The sequence below is a fragment of the Meira miltonrushii genome (assembly GCF_003144205.1).
Source record: "Meira miltonrushii strain MCA 3882 unplaced genomic scaffold FA14scaffold_4, whole genome shotgun sequence".
Taxonomy (NCBI): domain Eukaryota; kingdom Fungi; phylum Basidiomycota; class Exobasidiomycetes; order Exobasidiales; family Brachybasidiaceae; genus Meira; species Meira miltonrushii.
In genome coordinates, this window is record NW_020289946.1 from 934,478 (window position 1) to 958,621 (window position 24,144).

The window sequence follows — 24,144 nt, forward strand, 5'->3', positions numbered from 1 at the left end:
TTTGTAAAACATCATCAATCATTAAAAGTCGTTGAAAGGAATTAGGTAGCCTGCAAGTGTGGCATAAATGCTCACACAAAATTTTGCGATCTAGGAAAGAGAGCTGATTGTACATAAAATAAGAGGTAAGGTATAAATGTGAAGGGCGAAGATTGTCTACTTTGTCCAAAGACTGTTGTATAATGCTTCAAAGTATGTATGCCAAGGTAAATCCAAAATTGGTTTTTGCAAACCACCAAATCCTAATGCACGAAATAGATCAGGACGATCTTCTACTGGCGATTCTGGATCCCCTGTATTCGGCGCAAAGACGAAACCGGAAATGAGAACGATATAACTCAAAAGACATAAAGAGCCACGGAAATAATTTGATCTTGACTCGATGTATGTATATGTGAGTAAGAAAATCGCAAAAATGATCGCAATCACATCCCAGCGTGGGAAAATGAGTGTGAATGTGCTATTGATATCATTGTCGTGACTTCCTCTCGCTTGATAGAATGCACTGAAAGCCACCATGGCAGGGATTTGAATAAGACAAACTTGCAATGCATACGCACTTCCGATTTCCATGGATAATGCAATATTACCGTTGATGGCGAATGACATTGCATTCATGAATTCGGTTGCGTTTGGTACCAGAGCGAATAGGGTCACACCCAAGAGCTTGATGTCCAATCCTGAGCCGTCTAGAACCACATCCACTGCATCCACCAAGATTTCAGCAATGATTGCGTAGAGGACAGTGCATGATAATAAGACAAACAAAGATGTTCCACGTGTCCATGAAGGTGCATCATGTCCTCCATGACCACCACTTGCAGCTTCATTTTGTGGGATTGGTGGTTCTTGACCTTGTCCTGCATGACTGACAGGGAGCGGTTGCGCCTGAGATCCTTGTCTAGATCCATGATCATGGACCTGTCCGCTTGCTTTTCTATTCATGCGTGCTGTTGCACCATCTGCGAATCGAATCGAACCTTGATTGGGATTGTTTGCCTGTTGACCAACAGCAATTGTTGCAACTGCAGCTGTAGCAGCACGTTCATAATCTTCAGCAGATAACGTATCGGGCAATTGCAATGGCGGTGGAACGAATGCTTGATTACCATGTCCATGTTCACTTTCATCGCGAGCAGCTTCACTGAAGATCGTATTTCTACTCTGATTTGATCGAACGGTTTGACTTTGTCCTGAAGTGGCCCTGTTATTGGATGTTGGTAGGATTTGCTGTAAAACACCTGAAGGAATAATACGCTTGTACATACTCATCCGTTGGTTTTGAGTCAAATTTGCATTTTGTGCAAGGCTATGCAAAATATGTTGTCCAGGTGCCATGTGTTGGGAGGCTGAGTTGGGTACAGGATATGCACCTGGTGCATTTTGCAAGGTCGCTGTATTGGCCAAAACAGGTTGTGGTTGAGGATTCTGCCAAATTTGTGACGCATGGGTACGTAAGGAGAACCATAAACCAATACCATAAGATAAAACCAAAACGACTGTACACGTATACATGAGACCTTTGACATTGTCTTGGTAGAAAGGATCTGTTGCCGGAGGAACATGCTCGTAGAAACAGCGCTTGCACGTCCATGCCTCTCCTGGTAAAGTATCCGCTGGACAGCCTTTGCAAGTAAGTTGGAAAGTTCCATAAATTTGATAGAACAACGTAGGAGTCAAAATACCAATGATTGCCATGATCAACATTGTACTTGTAACACCTGCCGATCGCGCATTGAATCGTTGTTCTTTACGACGCATGGCCCCAGAGCACATCGATACACCCGGCATGAGCAAGACACCCGCCAAAATAGAACCAACAATACTTCCTTCGACCAACCTTGCCTTATCTTGCGTCAATGCAATAGCATAAAGAATAATTTCAACAATCGAACCAAAAGTTGCATTAATCACCGCTCCCATTCCAATACTACTTTGCGCACTGATCGAGGCAACAGCCATCCCAATGAAATAACTTAAAGGGATAACACTACCCAAAGCAAAGATAAACATTGCACCTTTGCTTCCGATAAGTGCCAAAAAGCCAGTATGAAGATGATGGTGTTCCACATAAGGCTCAACGAAGAAGAAGTCAAAGATTGTGAAAAAGACAAACGGCAAAGTGTTGATGAACAAAATATTGACACCTCCTACGGTATACTTGTAGTATTGCAAACCCATTGCTCTATACGTGCAAACTAGAATTCTGCTGCGTCGTACCAAACGGCCATCACGACTCAATTTTGCCGTTTGAGGCGCAGGTTCGCCCGCTTTGAGCTGTTGCAGAATGCTACGTTTGTGTCCTAGAAGAGGTGTTGATTCCGATCCGTTTCTGTTACTTTGATCAACCGTTGTAGTATCAATACGAGGAGCGCTTCTGAAACGTAGAGCGAGCGGCTTTCGTGCTAGATCCTTCAATAAAACCCAATTGAGCTTGGCCATAGGAATTGGGAACACAGTACCCCAGCAAGCCAAGCAGATCAAGCCCATCAACGGTCCGATGATGAGCCAAAATGCAAAACCATATGCAATCGTTCCTAAGATTCGCTTTGCTCGGCCAACATCATTGCCTTGATCATCATGTACGTAGCCATAGATGTCCAACTCTTGTCGTATACGTTCAGTTTCGCTATATTCAATCATTCCTTCTTCCAAGTCTTTTGTTGCACCATAGCTCTTTCCAGCTGCAGTAGATGTGCTTTCATCATTATTCAAATTTTGTTGCTCTTCACGCGAGGATCCAGATCCGCTACTCTGTTTCTGTTCTTCCAGTACACGGTAAGCAGCGATTGTATCACCCGGCCTGATCGTATCATGCGTTGTGAGCGCAAGACTTGAAGCAGGACGTGAGTTAAATGGCACGGTATGAGTATGATCATGTGGGAAGCGTGCGGCTACGGGCGTGAAGTTGTTTTCGTAAGAATCTTCAGGTGCTTGATTTGTTGCGGTATCATTCGTTTCCTCATTTCCAATTTCATCTGCTACATATTCCATTAAACGTTCTTTGCTATCCGGACCAACTTCGCACTCTACATACTTTCCGAATGGCCAGAATAGGTATCCTCCCAACTCCCAAATCACTCGAGCATACTTGCCACCGCCAAGAGGTAAAAGATTGAGCAGAATTGCCAAGACGAAGCAGATGATACTGAGCCACAAGCCAGCAAATATTGTCCAGAGAAGATTGGCTGGCAGCAAATGTCTTTCAGCTGCTGCGCTGGGTATGGAATGCAGAGCATTTTCGGCATTTCGCGTTACACTTCTTGATTTCTTGTACAAAGCTGGCTTCCAGATCGGCAAACCGAAAGGATGTTCGATATTGATTGCATCTTGACGATCTTTCAGGGTGTACTCAACATCAGCATCGCTTCCTGTGTCACCTGCATCGCCCGATGTATCCTCCCCTTCATCGTCATCATCACCATCAACGTTCGGCGTTTCTTCATCTTCTTCTTCCGCAGGCTGAGCTTCTTCGCCCAAATCTTCTTCCCCACGGCCAGCATCAGATCGTGGAATGCCCATATTTTGCGGCAGACCTCCAATTGTATCACGAATTTCATCCTGCTCTTCTGCAAAAACACTCTCACCTTCCCGTAAACTCGTGCCTGCTTCACTTGCAGCAGCTTCTGAGAATACATCGCCAGTCTGACCGTGATGAGGAATGGAAGGACTACGTGCAGCACCGATCGTGCTACTGTAGTTTGCTGTGCTCACTCCACTCACTCTACGACCAGCACCTGAAGGCTCTGCAACGGATGCACGAATGCCAGGACGTCGGATGTGGGAATGTGGCGATGGATAATTGATCGGACCACGCATTCCAGGACTGAGTGGTCCTTGAGAAGATACAGCAGAAGGAGGTACAGATGCACTTGCTGCAAAATCTGGAGCAGGTAAATTGATATGCGTTGGCCTACCTTCCCTTTCCAGTTGCGGAGAAGGTGAAGCTGGCATAGGTGCAATCAGTTGTTTGCTCGTTGGTCGTGTCCTGGGACTTAACGGCTGTGGAACACCTTGCTGTTGTTGTTGTGCAGTTTGCAAACGTGCCAATTGTTGTTTCTCTTTTTCAGCTTTGAGCTTCAATGCTTTTTCCTTTTGTCTAGCCTTCATTCTGCGACGGACAAGTTGTTCACCACGATCGATATGATGTACTTCATCATCTTCATCATCCATTGGTCCATATCTACCGCTGATCTCATCTTCGTCCTCATCGTTTCTGTTATAATCACGACTTTTACGTCTACTTCTGCTCACATCACGATCGTTACGGCTTCCTCTTTCCTTTGATTCGCCTCCTTTTGTGTAATTAGAAGCTCTACGTTTTCCTTTTCCGGCAGCAGAAGGAGTGATAGAAGCTTGACTTTGTGCACCTGTAGCGATAGATGGTCTTCGAATACCGTGCGATATACTTGCGGCATCATTTGTGTTTAGAGTAGAAGAACGTTGTCTTGTTTCTTGTTCTTCTCCTGAACTATAATCTGTTGCACTTAAACCACTTGCATCCAATTCAGAAGGAGCAAAAGACATCGTTGCAGATGGATCTCTTGGACCTAAAGATGGCTTTCTGCTTTGTCTTGTTTGCGGTGTAGGCAAACTTCTATTACTCAAAGCTGAACCTGGACCAATTGTACCATCACTTCCTTCGCGTGATTGAACGCTGTCACCCTTTTTGGGCTGAGCAGGACTTTGATCTGCCATTTGAGCAATGGCTGTTAATGATGGTTTTGAGAAAAAGACTTTACTTGGAAGAGAATAATTGATTGTGTTATTGTTTCGGAGTATATACTCTAACACGGGGCACTTTAGCCCGCTTCCTGCAGACAAAAAGATGACAACCCCTGTAATGAGCCAAATGCGACACTTTAGCGCACAAGGGAATCAAAGGACAGGACTGACTTTAAAAGGGGGAATTGCATAAACGCGTCAAAGAGACGGAGGACCGTCTTGGCCATCCCAATCAATGTTACAGGTCGAGGGGAATTGTACAACAATTGATTTGCATAAATGCTTCGATATATGTGATACGTATTGCATCATTCATGACCTACTCCCCGGCAGCAAAGAACCCCACTCATTTGTACAAAGAGGAGTTCTCCTTCTTTTTGTTCTGTCTTTTTGATTTAGGATATAATTCTTGTCCAACTAGACGCAGAGTGATCTGAGCGTTTAGAATTAAAGCTTGAACATCTTGTGTGCCGTACACGTATAAATGCATACATCCTCCTCATGACCATATGCCATCATTTGACAGACACACACAATGCAAACGCTAATATCACCACAAGCATTGCCTGAATCACAAGCAACATCTCTTTCTCCTCTTTTCACACGATTGTTGGAACTACGAACAAAGAAACAATTAGAACGATTAGCGATAGAATGTCAAGAAGCAATCGTCTCTTTACCCGAATCTGATCGACCGGATTCGTATGAAGGTTTGTTGGACGTTGCAAGATTCTGTATAGATGAAGAGCCAGGATGGCCAGATGAGGATAAAGTAATCCTGTTGGGAGGACATCCAAGGATTGGTGCAAAAACGGGCACAATGAGCAGTGAAAGTGAAAAAGAACAAAAAGCAAATACGTCAGATACAGAGGCTGATGCGAAATTGGCACGATTGAATTTCATATACGAAAGACGCTTTCCCTCTCTGCGATATGTCACTTACGTTGCCGGAAGACCCAGAAGTGCAATCGCAAAAGAATTGGAGGATATGCTTGGTGAATCGCTGTCCAAATTGGAGCCCCCGAGCAGCGTTGATCCTGAATCACCTAGTTCTGAAGCACAAGAATGGGCAGAGAAGAATGTCGAACCACTAAAACCAACAGACGAAGAGTGGCAGAGTGAGTTAAACAGAGGCTTGGATGCTTTGTTTGAGATTGCTGCAGATCGTGCAAACAAGATTACCGAAGAAGAGTATACCGCACCGCCAAGAACGACACCTTTCATCGATGAAGACGAAGCTTTTGACGAACCTTTTCTTACGTTGGAAAAGTTTAAAGCTTTGGTGCATTCTTCACCTTTGCTGGAGACATTCTTCGATACAGATCTTCCATCCTCTTTCTACCTCGTTCCACCTCCACCGCCCCAAGAGAGCGCAAGGGATGCATTGGCAACACTGGCTGCCGTTGCAGTGACTGGTGGTGGAGGTGGTGATGCAACGAGGAAGCGTGTCAAAGGTCTTCTTGGAGGATTGTGGGGCGAGGTGACAGATAGAGCAGGAAAGGTGACCGGACGAGAAACAAGATCAGGACCAAGACCTGCTTTCGGACGAGAAGAAATATTACGTGGTGAAGAAATGCGAGCGAAAGGAGCTCAACCCTCTACGCCCGCACCTTCAGCACCTTCTGCCGATTTAACAGATGCAGAAGAAAGTTTAAAGATGGCAACGCAAAGATTGACAGATATGGAACGTAGTCATTTCGTCATTGATGAACCCACCGCGGCCGGTGAAGGCGATGCCGAGGATGATGATGAATTTGATGATGCTGCAGAAGGAGAGGAAGAGGAATTAGGTTTGGGTATGGAACGATTGGACGTTGCAGAAGGAGCAGAGGAAGCCAAAGACAAGGATAAAGAGATTGCCAAAGGTGTGTATCGCATAAAATCATGTTTGCTATGATTGTCTACTGACTTTATCTCTCTTCCCTATCTAATAGACTTACGTACAGCTACAGCGCAATAGAAAAAGCATATCCAAGATTGTCTATTCCAGTCTTATGATATGTATGATCATTTTTGTAATAATATTAGTACAGATAGCGTGCGAGTTCGCTCAATTTTTGTGTGAGAACACTTTACTGATCCTCTGGTCCCACCTCTAATTCTGGACCATAAAGCTTGCTGTTAAAGAAAGAGTTGTCAAACCAGTACACACGAATGTATCCATCTTCACCACCACTTGCATAACACTTTCCTGTGGGTGAGATTGCAATTGTGTTCAACGGACCAAAGTGACCTGGCAAAGCTGCCAATTCCTCTTCAAACACCTTGTGCCAGAATCTTGCTTCGAATTTACCTTGTCTGGCACTTGTTGTTGTGACATTCATTGCTTCTTGTCCTCCTCCCAAGATTACGATCGGTCTTGTGGGGTGCAAGGCAGCACTGTTGAGGGGCGTTTGTGTTTCGTATGTTTTGATGATATTTAGATTCTTCGTGTCGATCAGTTTGGCTGATTTATCTTTGGAACTTGTTACAAAGTATGTTTTATCAACGCTGGTCTGTAGATCTGTCACATTGAAGCCTGGGTGTGCATCGACGGATTTCTCCTCTAATTCGGCATCAACACCGCTTTCAGGCTCTTTTTCGTCGTGGTAATATAGCGCAACTTTGCCTCCTTCATGACCGGTGATGATGTATTGATCAAATGGTGCCCAAGCAGCAACTGTTGCTTTTCGTCCACTGAATGTGATGGTACGCGTGGGTGTTTTGGATTGTTGTGTCCATGATTCAGGATCACGATTGATTGCAAATACCTGTAATGAACCACGATGACCCATACGTTCTTCGGTGATCACTAAAACTTGATTACCTTCTGATGAGAATTGAACACGCTTTACGGCTGTTGGGAATTCCCAAATGTAAAGACATTTTCCGGTAGAAATTTCGTATAAACGCATCTCATTGGCAGCGCTACCCGTGACCAAAAGGGTAGATGATTGATCAGGGTCCACACTCCAAACAGTACCTCCATTTCCCTCATAAGTTCCTAATCTTTCTCCATTGTGTGCAAACCAAGCATTAACGACGTTATCCTTTGAACATGAGAATAGCAAATCTCCCTCCCGATTGAACTTGATTTGATTCAAGGACCGTTCGTGTCCCGAAAGTAGAATTGGACGCTGGAGAGAAGAGAGGAGAGCAATGTCAACAATTCTGCATTGTCAAAAACATTTCCCATTCCAAAGGTACTTACCATATTATCTCTAAATCGATGATGGTAGAAAAGCGCGCGCAAATATAGAGGTATGCTGGTCGTGGATATCTTCTGATGGAAAGGAAGAAATGCCACGTGATCTATTCAATTGAACATTCTTATGGCGCGATTCAATTTGGCAAAATCTAGGCCTGCGTTCAGATGACTGTGCATTGTGTGCAATACAGAAAGTAGGCTTGCGCTGCGCACGCATAACAAGGGCGTGCATACAAAAGATCATTGTGCGTGTGTGCGTATATTCTCTACAGCCCGATTGTGTTGAAGCCAGTGCTGATTATTCAGTCTCGGATCAGAGATGACTTGGATATCCGGCAATCCTTTCTAATTAACAGCCTCCATCATCAAAAGCCCTTCTTTCGGGCTTTATTTTCATTAGTCTTTTCACTTTCTTTTCTTTTCCCATACCCATTCATTCAACATGGGTCAAACTCTATCGGAACCGGTGAAGGACAAGGTAAGCAATTTGTTTCAGTGCCTTTGTGGATGTGAAAACGGCATTTGCTTGCGTACGGAGGGAGATGTGAGAGCGGTATTCCATGGAGAAAAGGACTTCCTCATTGCGAAGCCCAGTCTGCAAACCCTATCGGTCTGACGGTTCATGGATCGAATAGACATGCAAATGATTCGTGATTTCTCTTTTGCATTCCTTTATGCTGACCCATTGTTTCTCTCTCTTCTAGCATACACTGTTTGGCGAAGATGATACGCTTGTATATGCGATCTCAGAGATGCAAGGATGGCGGATTAGTGAGTAGTAGGATGATAATTTGGAGACTGATTTTAATCACCATGCTAACAACATACCATTTTCTAGGTATGGAGGATGCGCATGCAACAGTGTTGAACTTGGACGAAAAGAAGGGAGACGAAAAGGCAAGCTTCTTCGGTGTTTATGACGGACACGGAGGTTCAACTGTTGCAAAATTCACAGGAGATACTCTACATACCAGATTAGCAGCAACAGAGGAATACAAAAGTGGAAAGTACGAGGAAGCCTTGAAGAGAGCCTTCTTGGCAACAGATGAAGATCTACGAGCCAACCCATCATTCGCAAATGATCCATCAGGATGTACTTCAGTCGTCGCTTTACTCGTAGCAGGTCCAACAGACGACACACAATCAAAGCAAGAAAAGACCGCCAGACGCATTCTCGTTGCAAATGCAGGTGATTCACGTTCCGTTTTAGGTCTTGCCGGTGAAGCAAAAGCCATGAGTCAGGATCACAAACCAGGCAACAAGACCGAAAACGCACGTATCGTTTCTGCCGGAGGTTTCGTTGAATTTGGCCGAGTGAACGGTAATTTGGCATTGTCCCGTGCAATTGGTGATTTCGAATTCAAGCAAAACTTTTCTTTGGAACCAGAACAGCAAATCGTTACAGCTGATCCGGAAATCATCAATCACGACATTACCGGCGAAGAAGAATTCTTGGTGCTTGCATGTGATGGTATTTGGGATTGTTTGAGCAGTCAACAAGTTGTAGATTTCGTTCGTCGTCAAATCGCAAATGGAAAAGAGCTAAAGGCAATCTGTGAAGAAGCAATAGATCGTTGTCTGGCGCCTGATTCCCAGATCGGTGGGGTTGGATGTGATAATATGACAATTTGTATCGTTGCTCTATTGAACGGCAAAACAAAGGAGGAATGGTATGCATGGGTTAAGGATCGCGTAGAGAAAAATGTGGGATGGGAAACACCAGAAGATATTGCACCCGTATTCAGTGGACAGAGTAACAACAGTGGTCTTTCAGTTGGCGGATTGGGTGGAATGGGAGGCGGTAGCGTCTTATCTGCTTTGGCTGGTAATCTCGGTGCAGGAGCTGAAGATGATGAAAGGGATGGTCAACAAACAACATTACGATTACCCGGCGGACTTGCCGGAGCTTTAGGAGGAGCGGGAATTGTTTTCCGCCCTGGAAGTCAAACTGATGAAAATGGAGATGTTGTTTATGAGGCCCATGTTGTAGATCAAGATGAAGACAGCGATGAGGAAATGCAAACTGCACAAGTGTCTGAATTGGAAGAAGCAGGTGAAAAGGAGGCAAGCAAAAGACAAGAGAACAATCAAACGGGCAGGCCAGATTTAGAACATCAGCCAGAAATTGTTGAATCACCTTTATCAGCTGCATCTACAACAAAAGCAGGCGAACACGAAGTTCGATCAAGCACAGAAGGAAGCAATGCAACCGAGGATACCAGCTCTACTTCTGCTTGATACGAATACGTTTGAATGGGAAGTAACTTTCCCAAATCACCATGCATCACCCCAAAAAAAAGGGCTTCAAAGATCCGCATAGACGGCCGCAATCATTCCTTTCTTCTGTATGCGCTTGTTTAATTGTGTCATTACCTTTTTCTCTCCCATCGATTTTCTTTTGTCGACAGCAATAGTTTCTTCTTTTGACTTTTCTCTATTGCCATGATCGCCCTCTTTTTTCCTCTTCGTTCTTTTTCATATTTCAACAACAAGCCTTCTTTTCTCTTTTCTTTTCAATTATCTTTAACCGTCTTTGTCTCTCTGGTGATCTGTTGTGCCGCCTCTTTTTACTCAATTCATCTTTGTGCGCAGTCAATCAGATAAGCTGGCTTGTGAGATAATATAGTAATGGTAGCAATTAGAATTATATGACATCCAGAAGAGTTCGGGAAACCCGTTAAGATGAAAATGCTGAGTTTAAGTTTCGCTTAATATTCCTTATCTTTTTGCGTGGGGATGGATATCTTTACGCGTGTGCATGGGTGCGCCGGCATAAGCAATTGAGCTTTTTTGACTCTGGAGATGCATGTAACTTTCTTATCTTTACTACTTACCTTGCGCAGGCATACGTACCCTGGCAGGGTGTTGTTCTTTCGAATGTGCATATGTAATTGATTCATTTCGTCATTGATATCACAGGCATTCACAGACTGGATCACTCAAAACAAACAACATGACACAATAGATTTCAACACACACACAGAACGGGGCTAAACTATTATCGAAACTTGTCAATTGCATTATCTTGTTTCAGGTACATCGTACATGCACCCAAACAACAACAACAATTCATAGCCGAACAACCAAAGCCAAAAGGTCAAATTCCAAGTCCGCAATCTTCTATCGAATGAACGGGACAAGAACGGTAAAGAGTCAAATTAAGACTAGAAGAAGAACAAAGATCGACAATTTAGTGGAGAAAAGACTGTTCTGAAAGCAATCAAATTAATTATCCGGTATTGAACATTCACCCTACGGCTTCCGCGAGAAGCCGAGGCATAATTCACAATCGAACCTTTGGATGAGCCCCGATTGCATCATTGAAACGCACGCAAATCGACCTCACCTTTATACCATCACAGGCTCACTCTTCTTTGCGTTTCGGTTATTTTCCGAACCATGATCATCTGGTAAGGACAACTTCATCTCCCCATCTCGCATCAGGCTGTATAATAAGCAGCTGTCATGCAAGCTCCTCCACCGAGACAGCGAACGGCTGAGGAGGAAAGGGCAAGAGCAGCAGCAAAACAAGCAGAAAAAGATCTATGGGAACGAACTCGTGGAGCTGGATCGGCCGTATTCAAATTAGCAGATGCAGGAAGAATTAAACCAGGAGGAAATGCTTCATCTTCTCCTCTCCCGCAAGAACGCGAAGATGCTTCTACTTCAGGCAAGATCACTCCTAGAAGCTCGTCTGTCTCATCAAGGGCTAGATCCAGTTCCAAGAAGCCAAGACCGGACTCATGGACAGAAGAGGACATCTTACCCGCATTGGAAGAGGTTGAGTCAAAGTTGTACGAGCCAGTGGACGTACCCAGTGCTGATATGCTGCTAAGCAGAGGTATTTGTGATTACACTTTATTGCCCAAAACATTAGGAAGAGGAAAGTTTTCAACAGTCTTTGTCGCTTGCAAGAGTGGGGAATTGACAGCTATCAAACATACCGCCCTTTTTCCGCATCATCAATTGATCGCTACACGACTACTACGAGAGCCCACCTTACTGGCTGAGCTACCCCCGCATCCTAACCTAGTCACTGTCAAAGAGACTATACGAACGCCAGGCCATTTCTATTTGGTGGAGGAATATTTGGATGGATACGTTACGTTGGAAGCCTTGCTACCAATCCTTTGTCCTGTTCAACCACACATCCTACCTCTTGCTGCTGCTGAACGAATTCTAGCTCAACTTCTATCAGCTGTTCATGCGATTCATGTTCCGTTGCAAATATGTCATCGAGATATCAAGCCAGAGAATATTCTTGTACATCCGCAAACCTTACAACTCAAGCTTCTCGATTTCGGGTTGGCAACGCATTTCAGCAAGAGTGAAGCGAAATTAAGCACATGCTGTGGTAGTCCAGCATTTCATTGTCCAGAAATTGTCAAAGCATTATCAAGTCCTCCCGGATCGGTTATGTATATGGGTCCTGAAGTGGACGCTTGGACATGTGGTGTGACTATGTTGCGTTGTTTGACAGGAGCAAGATTCCCTCTCGGTGCTTCTCATTCAAGTTTGCGAGGCATGTCAATTCGTGCTCAAAGAGCGGTTGCCAGTATAGGAGATGCATCTATGCGTGACAAAATTGGGGCATTGCTAGATATGGACGGCAAACGAAGAATGGCACGTTTTGAGGAAATGGTGAAAGAACAAGAGAAGTCGTTGGGACAGATTGATAGAACGGCAAAGAAATTCAAAAGTACGACATTTATACCCTCTAAGCCAACTCATTCTATCCGATTACCGTTGGTCGAAAGTGCAACAGATACCCACGCAAAAGGATCGCCAAGTGGTGCTGCAACTCCCGTTTCTGCTTCACGTCGATCCACGCCGAGCAATTCCAGAGCACCATCGCCTTCTCGCTCTTTGCATGGCGGTTTAACAAATGGCAATAGCGTCTTATCCAGTACAACATTAGTGGCCTTAAATCCGACTAATCAGCCACCTGAACGTGTGGTTTCGTTTATCAAGTATTGTTTGCGTTGTGCAGGTATTTTGTATCACACTTGGCCTGATTATTCTGGTATGGCAAAAACACCCAAGTCCAGCTTCTTTGGTCCACAAACGCCTACAATACCCACAACCTCTGTCAGTGCCGCTTTTGCAGAAGCAGTCGGAACGTCCTTGGATGCCATCACAACCCCTTCAACGCCTCTTTTCGCACATACCTATTCCAATACGGACGAACGCAGTGATGGTTATGCACACGTTCAAGTATTTCAATGTGTGATTGAGTTACCTGATGAAAAGGATGACAAAGACGGCAAAGGTGGATCAGGTCAATTATCGCTCGTACAAAGTATCATGGCCGCTTTCGGAAGAAAGCCTAGTCAATCTCCCGCTGCTCCTGTCAATCGTGAATATGCCACATATGGCAAGACAAATTCACCTGATACACGACCACAATATAGAAGAAGCGCATCTTCACCTGCGCAATCTCGAGAACGAGCACATGCACCCACAATGCCAAGCAAAGATGGTTCGATGCGCTGTCTTGCGTTCCATTTGATCATCAGGTTCCCTCGACAACCGCAATCAATGATTCGTCAAGCAGTCTCACGAGCATCTTCCTACTATGGCAATCTGCAATCGCCGTATACCAATCATTCAAATTCGCATGCATCCATAACAAGATCGCGAGCAAACTCATCGGCTGGTGCAATGTCACACGATGTCAGCGAAAATGAAGGGCCTTCTGCCTCTGAAGATCAAAGAGGACGCAGGCATACCGGATCATCACGTTCTGGACAATCTGATGGTCGCAAACATGTCACTGTGATCGAAGAACCGATAAATGAATCAAGTGACGTACTTCCATCAGATGGTCCAGGTTTGCCTGGAAACGGAGGCCACAGCTCATCGACAAGCTCAGTTGAATCAAGTGCGCCATCGCAGCAACCGTTCCCAAGGATGCCCAACAGATCTCCTTCTACCTCTAGGCCTGCTTCACGCACACGTACAAGAAGCTCTCGTGGGATTCAAAAGAGGGCAAAAGTATACATACAGGTCACAGATGAAAGAGCTGTACCAATCATACGTGAAGCACTCAGTGTCGGTGGTACGCTTGAAAGTCATGAATTGGATGATAGAAAACAATCACAAGGTCTACATGTTAATGTTGAAGGTCTGCATGGCAAAGGAGGAGATGGCAGTCAACAAAATTCGAGGCGTGCAAGAAGAAGGACTCGCGATTCTGCTTCTATGCAGATCAAAGCATGGCCCACTTCGCCTTTAGACTCCGTCAGCGTTCCGCAAAGCCCTACACTTGTAGAAGGTCAGGTTGAGGAAAACGTGGATACAAAGACATCGACGGTGAACGTACCAGCCAGTGGTGAAGAAGCGGAAGAAAAGCCACGGGGACGAACTTTGGTCACGAATAGAGCGAGATATTCAAGCGAAGATACGGTTGTTGAAGGCGCTCATGGGACAGAGATTCGTGCTCCCTCAAACCTTTCTACTGTTGCATTAAAAGAAGAATCGCCTCATAATGACAATCTCAAACAATTGATTGATTCATTGCAAAGAACATTGCATGATATTATTCATTTGAGTAAAGCTTCTCAACGCTCCAGTGCTGCAAGTTCACCTCTTTCACGCTCCGGAATTTCCTCACCACAGATGGAGAAAAGGTTCAGTGATATTCAGACCACTTATGATGGAAGGCATGAGGGGCTGTTGGCACAAACGCGAACGCTTCTTTTGGACATTTCAAACTCTTTGCAATGTGCATCAAGAAAAGGTAAACATGTCGTTGAAGAGCTCGTCACGCCTCTTTCGTTTGAAATCTTTAATGCTTTAAGTCCAGCTTTGGGTTTGATCCCAATCGAGACAGTTGGATTGCCGGCACCTTTTACTGCTTCAGAAGAAGCAGAAGAATCAATCACACTCCGTGGATTGGCAATGGCTACATTCGACTTGTTTGCTCAACATTGTAGCCCAAGAGAGATTTATATGGCCGTACAAGAAAGGATGGAAGTTTTGGGTGAAAGACCGCTTCAAGGTAAACAGTCACAAATGGAGACATCACCTGACAAGAATAGCGATTCGGCTGAATCACCTTCAGAGCAAAGTCAAACAAAAGATCTTCGGATAGCTTTACCTCAGATGACCAGTATAAGTGGCAGTAGTAAACAACAGGTTGCGCTCTGGTCGGCCGCATTGGAGCTTGCCGGGCTCTTGCATGTGATCGCAAAGGTGATGCCACGAATCAAGACGAAAAAACCGATTCAATTTATTCAGCCACTCGTTCAACTTGTCCCACGATGTGTGAAAGGAGCTCTCCAAGTTGACCTGCCACAATCTGTGGGTATCACTGGTGCAAGTCCATCTCCTTATCCACCCGTGTCTTCAAGTGATGATCTTCTCTCCTTGAGGTCAGATCGCAAAAGCTCTACATCTGAGTTGTCGATTGGGCAAGCAGAGAGAGCGGCATGCGAAATCGTAATCAGTCTCGTTGCTCTTTTGCGCGATACTACAAATTGGGCAAAAGGGATGGAAGGCGAAATGCAAGATAAAGTACTCGAATTGTCATCAGCTTTACTCTTGACGTCAATGATTGTGCTTCTGCCACAAATGCCGCAATCTCACAACGAGATCCATCTCTCCGATCATTACTTTTACCAATGGTTCCCTAGATATAAGATCGAACCATCGAGCAAAGAATCGCCGCCAAAACGCATAAGGCCCACTATTGAAGCATTGTCTTCGCAAGCATGGAAACAGTTGGATGGATTGGTAAGAGACCTTAAGATCGATAATGAATCTTTAGCATTCGATCGCCAAAAACGTCAAGTTGATACGAACCCGTCAGAGACTGCTACCTCAAATGAAGACAGTGAATTGATAGGTGCAAACAGCTCGGTCTCCGCTGCAGCAAAGACGATGGGAGCTTTCATATTGCATGTCAATCTCCTTGCCCGCGCCCCTGACATCAGCAATGAAGGCAATGATCCGATCAAATGGACTGCAAAAGAAGGACTGAAGAGCTTGCAAAGATCCATGGGCATGCTGGTCGCATGCCTGGGCTCGAATATACCCGCTACCACTAGTCAAGATGGCTCGCAATCTCTCGGTGGTACTGTCCATCTTCCTGACATTGCGCTTACGTGGGCGATCTGGTGTATTCGAGCGATGAGTCAAGGATCAGAAGGCACACAAGAGGGGTTATTATCTTCTGAAGAGGCAATCATCTTCGTTCAAGTCCTTTCATCTCATTCAGCTTTATCACCTAGACCAATGGCCCGTCACATCAGTCTTCGAATCGTTCAAACGGTCTTGCAAAGCTTGGTTGAGCCTGAAATTGGACGTGAGCTACTTCGTGATCTCATGTGCGAATCGCCTTATCCTCAATTGAGTGCAGCTGCAATTGGTCTTGCACGTCAATTGATCTCTTCTGATCTCGATCGCATCAAAAATAGCGATGGCAATACAGGTCAACCAATTATCTTTGCGCAGAAAAGCTTCATTCATTCATTCGCCACTAAAGTCTTCTCTCTAAGCGACGGAGCTGAAGTACTTCCGAATGTGGAAGAAGCAGGCGAACCAAGGCCGAAAGGTGTGGTGATCGGACTCATCAAATCCTACTTGGACGATCATGCACCTAAGATTAGTGAGACAACATCTTTTATCTATCTAGTGCTGACAAAGGACCACAATAATCTCACCGGAATACGTGATGCAGATATTGTGAGTAAGATCAAGGATAGCTTCTTGCATCCTTTGCACGAATGGCTCGAGAAGGCAATACCTTTTGTTCAAGCAGACGATACACATAAAGAGTCTGCAGAGAGCAACACTGATGTTCAGATGGGACTGTCAATCTTGAACATGTCCGTGGAACAAGCTATGGAAGCCGTTTCCTCCATACCATAATGGTCGCTTATGTACTATTTTCTTTTCTTGATTCTTTAACGCTTTTATTTTACATTGTATCAATCATCAGCATCTATCGCATCAATTCTCTCTCAATCGTATCTTTTCAACCTCATTAATATCGTTTGTGCGATGCATCGAACTTATTTTTCTTGCTTTACTTCCTTTTTGACGCGCACATCTTTACCCTTGAGCGCAAAACTTCGGTTTTTTGGACTTTGACGAACTTCTTCAGTCAATTCAATCTCATTAATTTCATCCACATCGATGGCTTTTTGCCAGCAAGATCCTTTTGCCACAAAATTATCCACGTCAATGGCATTTTGCCAGGATTTTCCTTTTGTTGCAGTCTCTTGAGAGTCGGACTGCTTGCGTGTTTGATGCGTTTCAGTAGATTTGGAAGAATTGATCTCGACTGGTGGATTTTTTGATGCATCTTTTTGTTTGTTATTTGATTTCCATCTCTGTGTATTATTTGTTGTTGGTTTACTTGAGGTATTCACACTTGTTGCTCCGTCAGGGATTTGTTTCACTTTTGAAAAGCTTGATTTTAGATTCTTATCCTGATTTGAAGGTAAATTTGCAGTATTGTTTGAATTAGTATTTTGCTTGTTTGATGAACTTTTTGTCTTTGCGCACCTTTTGTTACCGTGACTGGCCGTCAATCTGAAACTTGCAAGAATTTCGGCCGCTGCAGTTGCAGCAACAACCTCTTCATCCTCTACATCCAGGCTGCTACTACCGAATTGGATCATTCTCTGGGAAGCATGCGGATACAAAGGAGCACTATTCGAGCCGGTGTCTATAATCTCTTCTTCCGCAATGAACGAATTGCCCGATGTACAGAAATGGGACGCACGATTGAAAGTTTCAGAGTTTTCCTCAATTGCGAAAGTATTTACTCTTCTTGAGGACGAAGAAGAAGCCTGTACCCTGTAGTTTGCATCTCGCGGGAAACTTTGAACAGAATCTTGATTTGGAACCTGAAATGCATTTTGGCATGGAATTTGAGATGCATTTTGGTGTGAAACTTGAGATAGGATTTGATTCGGAATTTGAGAATGAAACGATACTTGAGATGAAGCCCGTAAAGAATCTTGGTATGAATCTTGAGAAGATACTTGAGGTGGAATTCGAGACGATACTTGAGGTGGAATTTGAAACGATACTTGAGATGAATCTCGAGACTGTGCTTGAGATGGAACTTCTTCCATGGTCTCATCTTGATTCTCATTTCTCGTTGTTGCCTTTTTGGCCTTCGGGAACTTGCCATTTTCTTTAATAATCACATGCGGAGCATTGTGAAGAGATTTTTCCTGTCCGGGATTGTTGGCAATACGATTATTCTGGCGTGACAGGCGGCAAGATGTGTAAGTAGATTGTGACAACGTTCCGAATGCAGTCTCAGAAGTCTTACTGAATCTTCTTTTCTCATCTGCCAATCACCTCGCATCAGAGCTGTCTGATAAATCCATCTAGCATTCTGATGTTCAGCATGCGACTTTGTCGAATCAGAATGGCTGAAATCTGGGATTGCGCCTTCTTTAACCTTAACGATGTCTGAAAGAAGCTGTGAAATTTTAGATTAGGTATAGATCAGCGTACCGATACCTTGCAAAATTTCTCTGAAGAGGATCTCACCGAAAATGCCTTTTGTAATCTTCCATTTTGCTTGTTCTCCAAAGTGATTGATGTCATTGCTTCAACAAGCTGCTCGATTTGCGGAATTGTGTTGGTCTTTTCGTTCGCTTGAGTTTGGAAAAGAGAAGATTTGAACTTCGTGATAAGGTATGTGTTCAAGAACAGGCGCATACAGCGTTCCAGCAAGGTTTTGATCACAGGAGCTGTGCTTGACGAACAAAGGTCAGTATAGAAGCGATCTGTAAATTGTTCAGACGTCAGCTCATCATTTTCTTCGAAATGAATAGGTAAGGCAGCACAAGACACACCTCGCACACCATTTTGAAAATCTTTACTGTGCTTTTGGTTGCAGTTCATAAATCTGATCGATACCTTCATTCTCAAGATAGTTGCTAAATTTGTGTTTGACTTGTTGTTAGAATCTTGTGAGCGTAGAGAAGTGCCGCCCGATGAACTGTTCAAATAAACTGCGTAATGGCAAAATGTACGTTAGCGCATCCATCGCAAGCAAGATGTGTTGCGACTCACTCTTTACATGATCTTCATGCTGCTTGAACTGCATTATCTTTACACTGTTAATCCCAAGTTTGTGATCGTTCTATAAAAGCAGAAATGGTCAGAATGTATGCGCTTTGTTAAGCCTGTGCACTAATGAGTACGCACTGTATTGATGAAATCTCTGACTATGATTGGCAGACCACTTGAATGGATATCACTGGCGGTCAGAGTCTTCATTTCTTTCCTGTTAGGGTACGACACCAAAAATGCTATTTGAAGGCGCAAGGTGTTTTGCCATAATGCAACTTTTCCAGCAGTGACATGCTGATTAGCTGCTTTTACCAATTTGTCAAAAAGAAAAGTGTTGGTAGTACTTTTTGTTGGAATGTCTTTCTCCTTGATCTTCTCGTACTTTTGTAAAAATTCTTTGCCATGATCATTGATGATATATTCTGTCTCGATGTTCATGCATGCTCGATGCCTTTGGAATGACAATGTATGCGTTCTTTTTATTTCCTTTGGCAGTGTTTCCTGAGTTGATTCTTGTGCACTAGAAAGACTGCTAACAGCAAAATCTGAGAATGTGCTTATAACAGACAAATCTTTCGCCATGATTAAGTACGTTTGGCGTCTTGGTAAGTTTGTAGAGATGAAGGCAAAGATCTGTATACCGTGAAATGTAGAATGAAGCATCAAGATTACTGCCTGTAAAGTAGCACGTGTGACCCTAGTCAGGCACCCTTCGCGTCAGGAGAGGGAGGCGCGCCGGCCTCTGCACAGAAGCAGTGTTACGGTTTGTATGCGGATCTTGTCCGATTGCCCCGTAGAAGGAGTGTGTGTGTGTGTGTGCGTATGTAGTCAGGCAGTCGTCTTTGTGCTAATGTGCAGCACACACACACACACACACGCATGCACTAAGCACAAGTAAGTGCTGTCGTGTTTTGCTTTCTCATGCTCATCACCATCATCAAAAGAAGGAGATCATCAACAGTTTCCTTCTTTCTTGTCAATTCACCTTCTCCAGCCAGTCCGATAATTTGGCCCAAGAGAGTGGGGAGAGCAAGACAACATGGCGGTGAGTATACTCTACTTTGAATGCTACACTTCTCCTGATCTCAGACTGACATGACTCAAATCCTTTCTCCCCTTTCCTTTCACTCGTTGCACAGGATTCTACCGAAGCCAAGATTGCTGAAATCCATGCGCGGATTCAAACTCAGCGCAAGCTGATGGAAGGCAGTCAAGCATTACGCGGAGCAACGCCAAATCAAGATGTGATTAGATCTGCAGAAGCACAAATTAGAGATGCTCAACGTAATATTTCTTACCTGGAAGAATCTCTTCGAGCTCTCCAAGGTAGACGGTCTAGCGGAGGAACAGGTATGCGTCCACCAGGTGGTGCAACACCAAGCAATCCAAACGCATTCTATTCACCCGGCATGGTACAAGCACCAGGTCGAACTGGTTCTCCATCTGGCATGCGACCACCAGGAGCAGGAATGCCATCCTCTATCGGAAGCTCTGGACCGCCAAGTTTCACCTCTAGCAATAGCTTCAATGGAAGTCTCTCAGGTTCTTCTCGTCCTTATCCGGGAGATAGTTCTTCATCTTATCTCTCTTCTGCGCCTTCTGATGGCAGGAGAGGAAGTCCAGGCCCAGGTGGTTTACCTCAGAGGTACGATGACAGACCATTGCCAATGGCACCAGGTGACGGAAGGAGACCCGTAGGGCAATCTCCAATGCAACAACAAGGTATGGCACCACTTGCTGGACAGGACATCAACAGGATGGGTACCAGCGCCAGAAAGAATTACACAAATCTCGATTTGATCAAGTATGACATGCCGCATACTACGGCAAAAATCTCCAAGATGCTACACCAGCTCGAATTCAAGCTGCAAATCGAACAGCAATACAAGATGGGTATCGATAAGATGGCAAAGCTATATCAAGCTGACGGTGACAGGAAGTCCAAAAATGATGCCGAATCAAAACGAGTTGAAAGTGCTGCCAAGATTCGATTATTGCAACAGAGCATCAAGAGGTACAAGCAATTGCATGTAATGGACGAAGATGCCGAGGACGAAAATATGCCTGCTTCCTTGGACGGAAGACGTCAGAATTTGCGTAAGCCGCTCTCTGGTACACTGCAAGTATCAGTCAGAAGTGCTCGTGATATCGATCACGTTCCTAATCCAAAGCGTGGAACAAGGGAATCGACTGTGGTTATCAAAGTGGAGGATACGCCAAGAGCAAGGACCCACCCTAGTCGTACCGATCGATGGCAAGAAGATTTTGAAGTTGCCGTGGATAATGCAAATGAGATCGAAGTGACTGTATACGACCGTATCGGATCGAACCATCCTGAGCCTGTAGGTATGCTTTGGATTCGTATCAGTGATATCGTCGAAGAATTGCGTAAAAAGAAGTTTGGTCAAGTTCCTGATGCTGCTGGTCCGGCTGCTCCCGGTGGTTGGGTCACCGCACAAGATGTGCAAGAGCAACAAAGCCCAGCATCATTCAATTCTCCTGCCCAACCTGGTATGATGGACGCAACATTCAACAACGGCCCTGCAGGTGCACCCGTTCCTATGGGTCCAACGTCAGATGGTATCGAGGCTTGGTTTGCCGTTGAACCAGCAGGAGCAATCTTCTTGCGTGTCAACTTTGTCAAACAAAATGTCCGCAAACGCCCATACGACGCCCGTCTTGGCCGTCAAGGTGCTGTTCGTAAGCGCAAGGAAGATGTCTCTGAAATCAATGGACACAAATTTATCTCACGTCAATTCTACCAAATCATTCGATGTGCACTCTGCGGAGAATTGTTACTCAACGCAGCTGGAAGTCAATGTGACGACTGTCGATACACCTGTCACAAGAAATGCGCTCAAAAGGTTGTCACGAAGTGTATCAGTAAGAGTAATGCTGAAGCTGATCGTGATGAAGTGAAGATCAACCATCGTATTCCACATAGATTTGTGCCTTTGACAAACATTGGTGCAAATTGGTGTTGCCATTGTGGTTACATCTTACCTCTTGGACGAAAGAATGCAAGAAAGTGCACAGAATGTGACTTGACATGTCATGCCGATTGTGCGCACTTAGTGCCTGATTTGTGTGGTATGTCGATGGAGATGGCCAATCAATTATTGACCGACATGGAAGCCATTAATCGTAACAAAACTTCAGCTCGCACTCAACCAAGCAATAATCTGTCTTCTCAACAAGGCAGGCCGCCCTCAGGATTTACTGGGCTGGAACAACAAACTGCGCAAATGGGAATCAGACCACAGCAACCTTCATCCCCAGGAGGAGGACCACCGCAATTATCCATGTCGCAACAAAGTGTTGGACCGCAGACGTCACAATACGGTCGACCTGTGCCAGGCGGTGCACGCTCGATGGATGAAAGCGCTTATAATGACTCTCAACAAGGCATTCGACCTCCAAGACCTTTGCCACAGCCAGCATCACAACAAGGCTTTGGCGGCAGCTATGAAGGACGTCCTCCAATGTCTCAGTCTGCATCTCAAGGCAACCTGCATGGTCCTCCCGGTCAAAAACCTGGCTCTGGCTTCACGCAAGGCATTCCCGCTTCGCCTTCTAAGCAATCATTCCATTCTGCTGGTCCCGGTCAAACAAGCACGGATGGAGCTTCTATCAGAAGTGGCTCGACAATCACTATTGATGGACAACAGCCGCCACCACCAAATCAACAACAAGTTGTTATGCCGCCAGCAAGTCAACAACAGCCACTTCAAATGCAACCACCACGCAACCCGCCTTCGTCAAAAAGAAAGATTGGTCTTAATGATTTCAACTTCCTGGCAGTCTTGGGTAAGGGTAACTTTGGTAAAGTGATGTTGGCAGAAGAAAAGAGATCAGGTTATCTCTATGCCATCAAAGTGCTAAAGAAAGAATTCATCATCGAGAATGATGAAGTTGAAAGTACAAAGTCAGAAAAGCGAGTCTTTTTGGCAGCTGCACGCGAAAGACATCCTTTCTTATTGGGCTTGCATTCTTGTTTCCAAACTGAAACGAGAGTGTACTTTGTTATGGAGTACATCAGCGGTGGTGATTTGATGTTGCATATTCAACGTGAACAATTCACGCCAAGGAGGGCAAAATTCTATGCTGCGGAGGTTCTTCTGGCTCTCGAGTACTTCCACAAGCAAGGAATCATCTATCGTGATTTGAAATTGGACAACATCTTGCTCACCCTTGATGGTCACGTCAAGGTTGCAGATTATGGTTTGTGCAAAGAGGATATGTGGTTTGGCAGTACAACGAGCACATTCTGTGGAACGCCTGAATTCATGGCGCCTGAAATCTTGCTGGAACAAAGATACGGAAGAGCAGTGGATTGGTGGGCATTTGGAATTTTGATCTACGAAATGCTATTGGGTCAAGCACCTTTCCGAGGAGATGATGAAGATGAAATCTTTGATGCAATTTTGGAAGATGAACCACTTTATCCTATTCATATGCCTCCAGATTCTGTTTCAATCTTGCACAGATTGCTTACTAGGGATCCAACCAAGCGTCTAGGTGCAGGACCAACGGATGCAGATGAGATCAAAGCACATCCATTCTTCCGGGATGTGAATTGGGATGATATGTTCCACAAACGTGTTCCACCGCCATTCATTCCTACATTGAAGAATCCCAGTGATACAAGTTGGTTCGATACCGAGTTCACAAGTGAAAAGCCAACTCTTACACCTGTTCATAGCGTCTTGTCTGCTCAAGATCAAGCTGAATTCCGTTCATTCTCTTGGACAGCACCTCATGTGGTTTAAGGTTTCAAAATCATCCATGTATCTATACTTTCCAACCCCATGCTTCTTTTGCAAGCAGCCACTTCTTTTTTTCGTTCTTTTTATCTTCCATTTTATAGGTACATGATTTCAAGATTATATAAATGCCAATGTCGTATGAAACGTAAAAATGAAAATTCAATTTCTTCTTTGTTTGGATGGTTGTTTTGTTTTCTTGATGCGGAGAAATCTGTTTAGTGTCAATGTTGTGCCCCGCCATGAAAACACAACAGCGCTGACAAGCAAAGACGCGCCCGGCAAATTACCCTAATTTATAACAAAACGACAAATTGCGCCGCGCACCGCACCGATGCACAACCGATGCAACGCTGTCCAAAAGTTGAGAAAACAAAAACAAAAAAGGTTTCTGCACAGACGATCGACGTAATGGAAATAGCCCCCGAT

The 24,144-nt window shown here is 44.6% G+C and overlaps 7 protein-coding genes across 7 annotated transcripts; 4 read left to right on the plus strand and 3 right to left on the minus strand.

The window, feature by feature from the left end:
- Positions 1-7: 7 nt before the first annotated feature.
- FA14DRAFT_162088 (uncharacterized protein) lies at positions 8-4,723 on the minus strand. Its single transcript, XM_025499423.1, has one exon. It carries the CDS (start codon positions 4,696-4,698, stop codon positions 157-159), a length of 4,542 nt encoding a protein of 1,513 aa, XP_025353124.1. The 5' UTR covers positions 4,699-4,723; the 3' UTR covers positions 8-156.
- Positions 4,724-4,979: 256 nt separating this feature from the next.
- Positions 4,980-6,709, plus strand: FA14DRAFT_78349 (uncharacterized protein). The gene has a single exon (XM_025502879.1). It carries the CDS (start codon positions 5,261-5,263, stop codon positions 6,620-6,622), a length of 1,362 nt encoding a protein of 453 aa, XP_025353125.1. The 5' UTR covers positions 4,980-5,260; the 3' UTR covers positions 6,623-6,709.
- FA14DRAFT_137919 (putative TIF34-translation initiation factor eIF3, p39 subunit) lies at positions 6,697-7,966 on the minus strand. The gene is made up of 2 exons (XM_025497044.1): positions 7,916-7,966; positions 6,697-7,841 (listed from the first exon to the last, which is right to left on the minus strand). The coding sequence occupies exons 1-2, from the start codon at positions 7,916-7,918 to the stop codon at positions 6,798-6,800; spliced, it is 1,047 nt and encodes a 348-aa protein (XP_025353126.1). The 5' UTR covers positions 7,919-7,966; the 3' UTR covers positions 6,697-6,797.
- A 217-nt stretch (positions 7,967-8,183) lies between these two features.
- FA14DRAFT_149541 (PP2C-domain-containing protein) lies at positions 8,184-10,409 on the plus strand. Its single transcript, XM_025497402.1, has 3 exons — positions 8,184-8,390; positions 8,617-8,683; positions 8,751-10,409. Exons 1-3 carry the CDS (start codon positions 8,355-8,357, stop codon positions 10,148-10,150), a joined length of 1,503 nt encoding a protein of 500 aa, XP_025353127.1. The 5' UTR covers positions 8,184-8,354; the 3' UTR covers positions 10,151-10,409.
- Positions 10,410-11,094: 685 nt separating this feature from the next.
- FA14DRAFT_78406 (uncharacterized protein) lies at positions 11,095-16,910 on the plus strand. Its single transcript, XM_025502880.1, has one exon. It carries the CDS (start codon positions 11,378-11,380, stop codon positions 16,781-16,783), a length of 5,406 nt encoding a protein of 1,801 aa, XP_025353128.1. The 5' UTR covers positions 11,095-11,377; the 3' UTR covers positions 16,784-16,910.
- On the minus strand, positions 16,855-18,552 carry FA14DRAFT_78409 (uncharacterized protein). Its single transcript, XM_025502881.1, has 3 exons — positions 18,425-18,552; positions 18,201-18,353; positions 16,855-18,129 (listed from the first exon to the last, which is right to left on the minus strand). Exons 1-3 carry the CDS (start codon positions 18,479-18,481, stop codon positions 16,927-16,929), a joined length of 1,413 nt encoding a protein of 470 aa, XP_025353129.1. The 5' UTR covers positions 18,482-18,552; the 3' UTR covers positions 16,855-16,926.
- Positions 18,553-19,883: 1,331 nt separating this feature from the next.
- FA14DRAFT_168809 (uncharacterized protein) lies at positions 19,884-23,895 on the plus strand. Its single transcript, XM_025500167.1, has 2 exons — positions 19,884-19,997; positions 20,092-23,895. Exons 1-2 carry the CDS (start codon positions 19,992-19,994, stop codon positions 23,719-23,721), a joined length of 3,636 nt encoding a protein of 1,211 aa, XP_025353130.1. The 5' UTR covers positions 19,884-19,991; the 3' UTR covers positions 23,722-23,895.
- Positions 23,896-24,144: the final 249 nt, after the last annotated feature.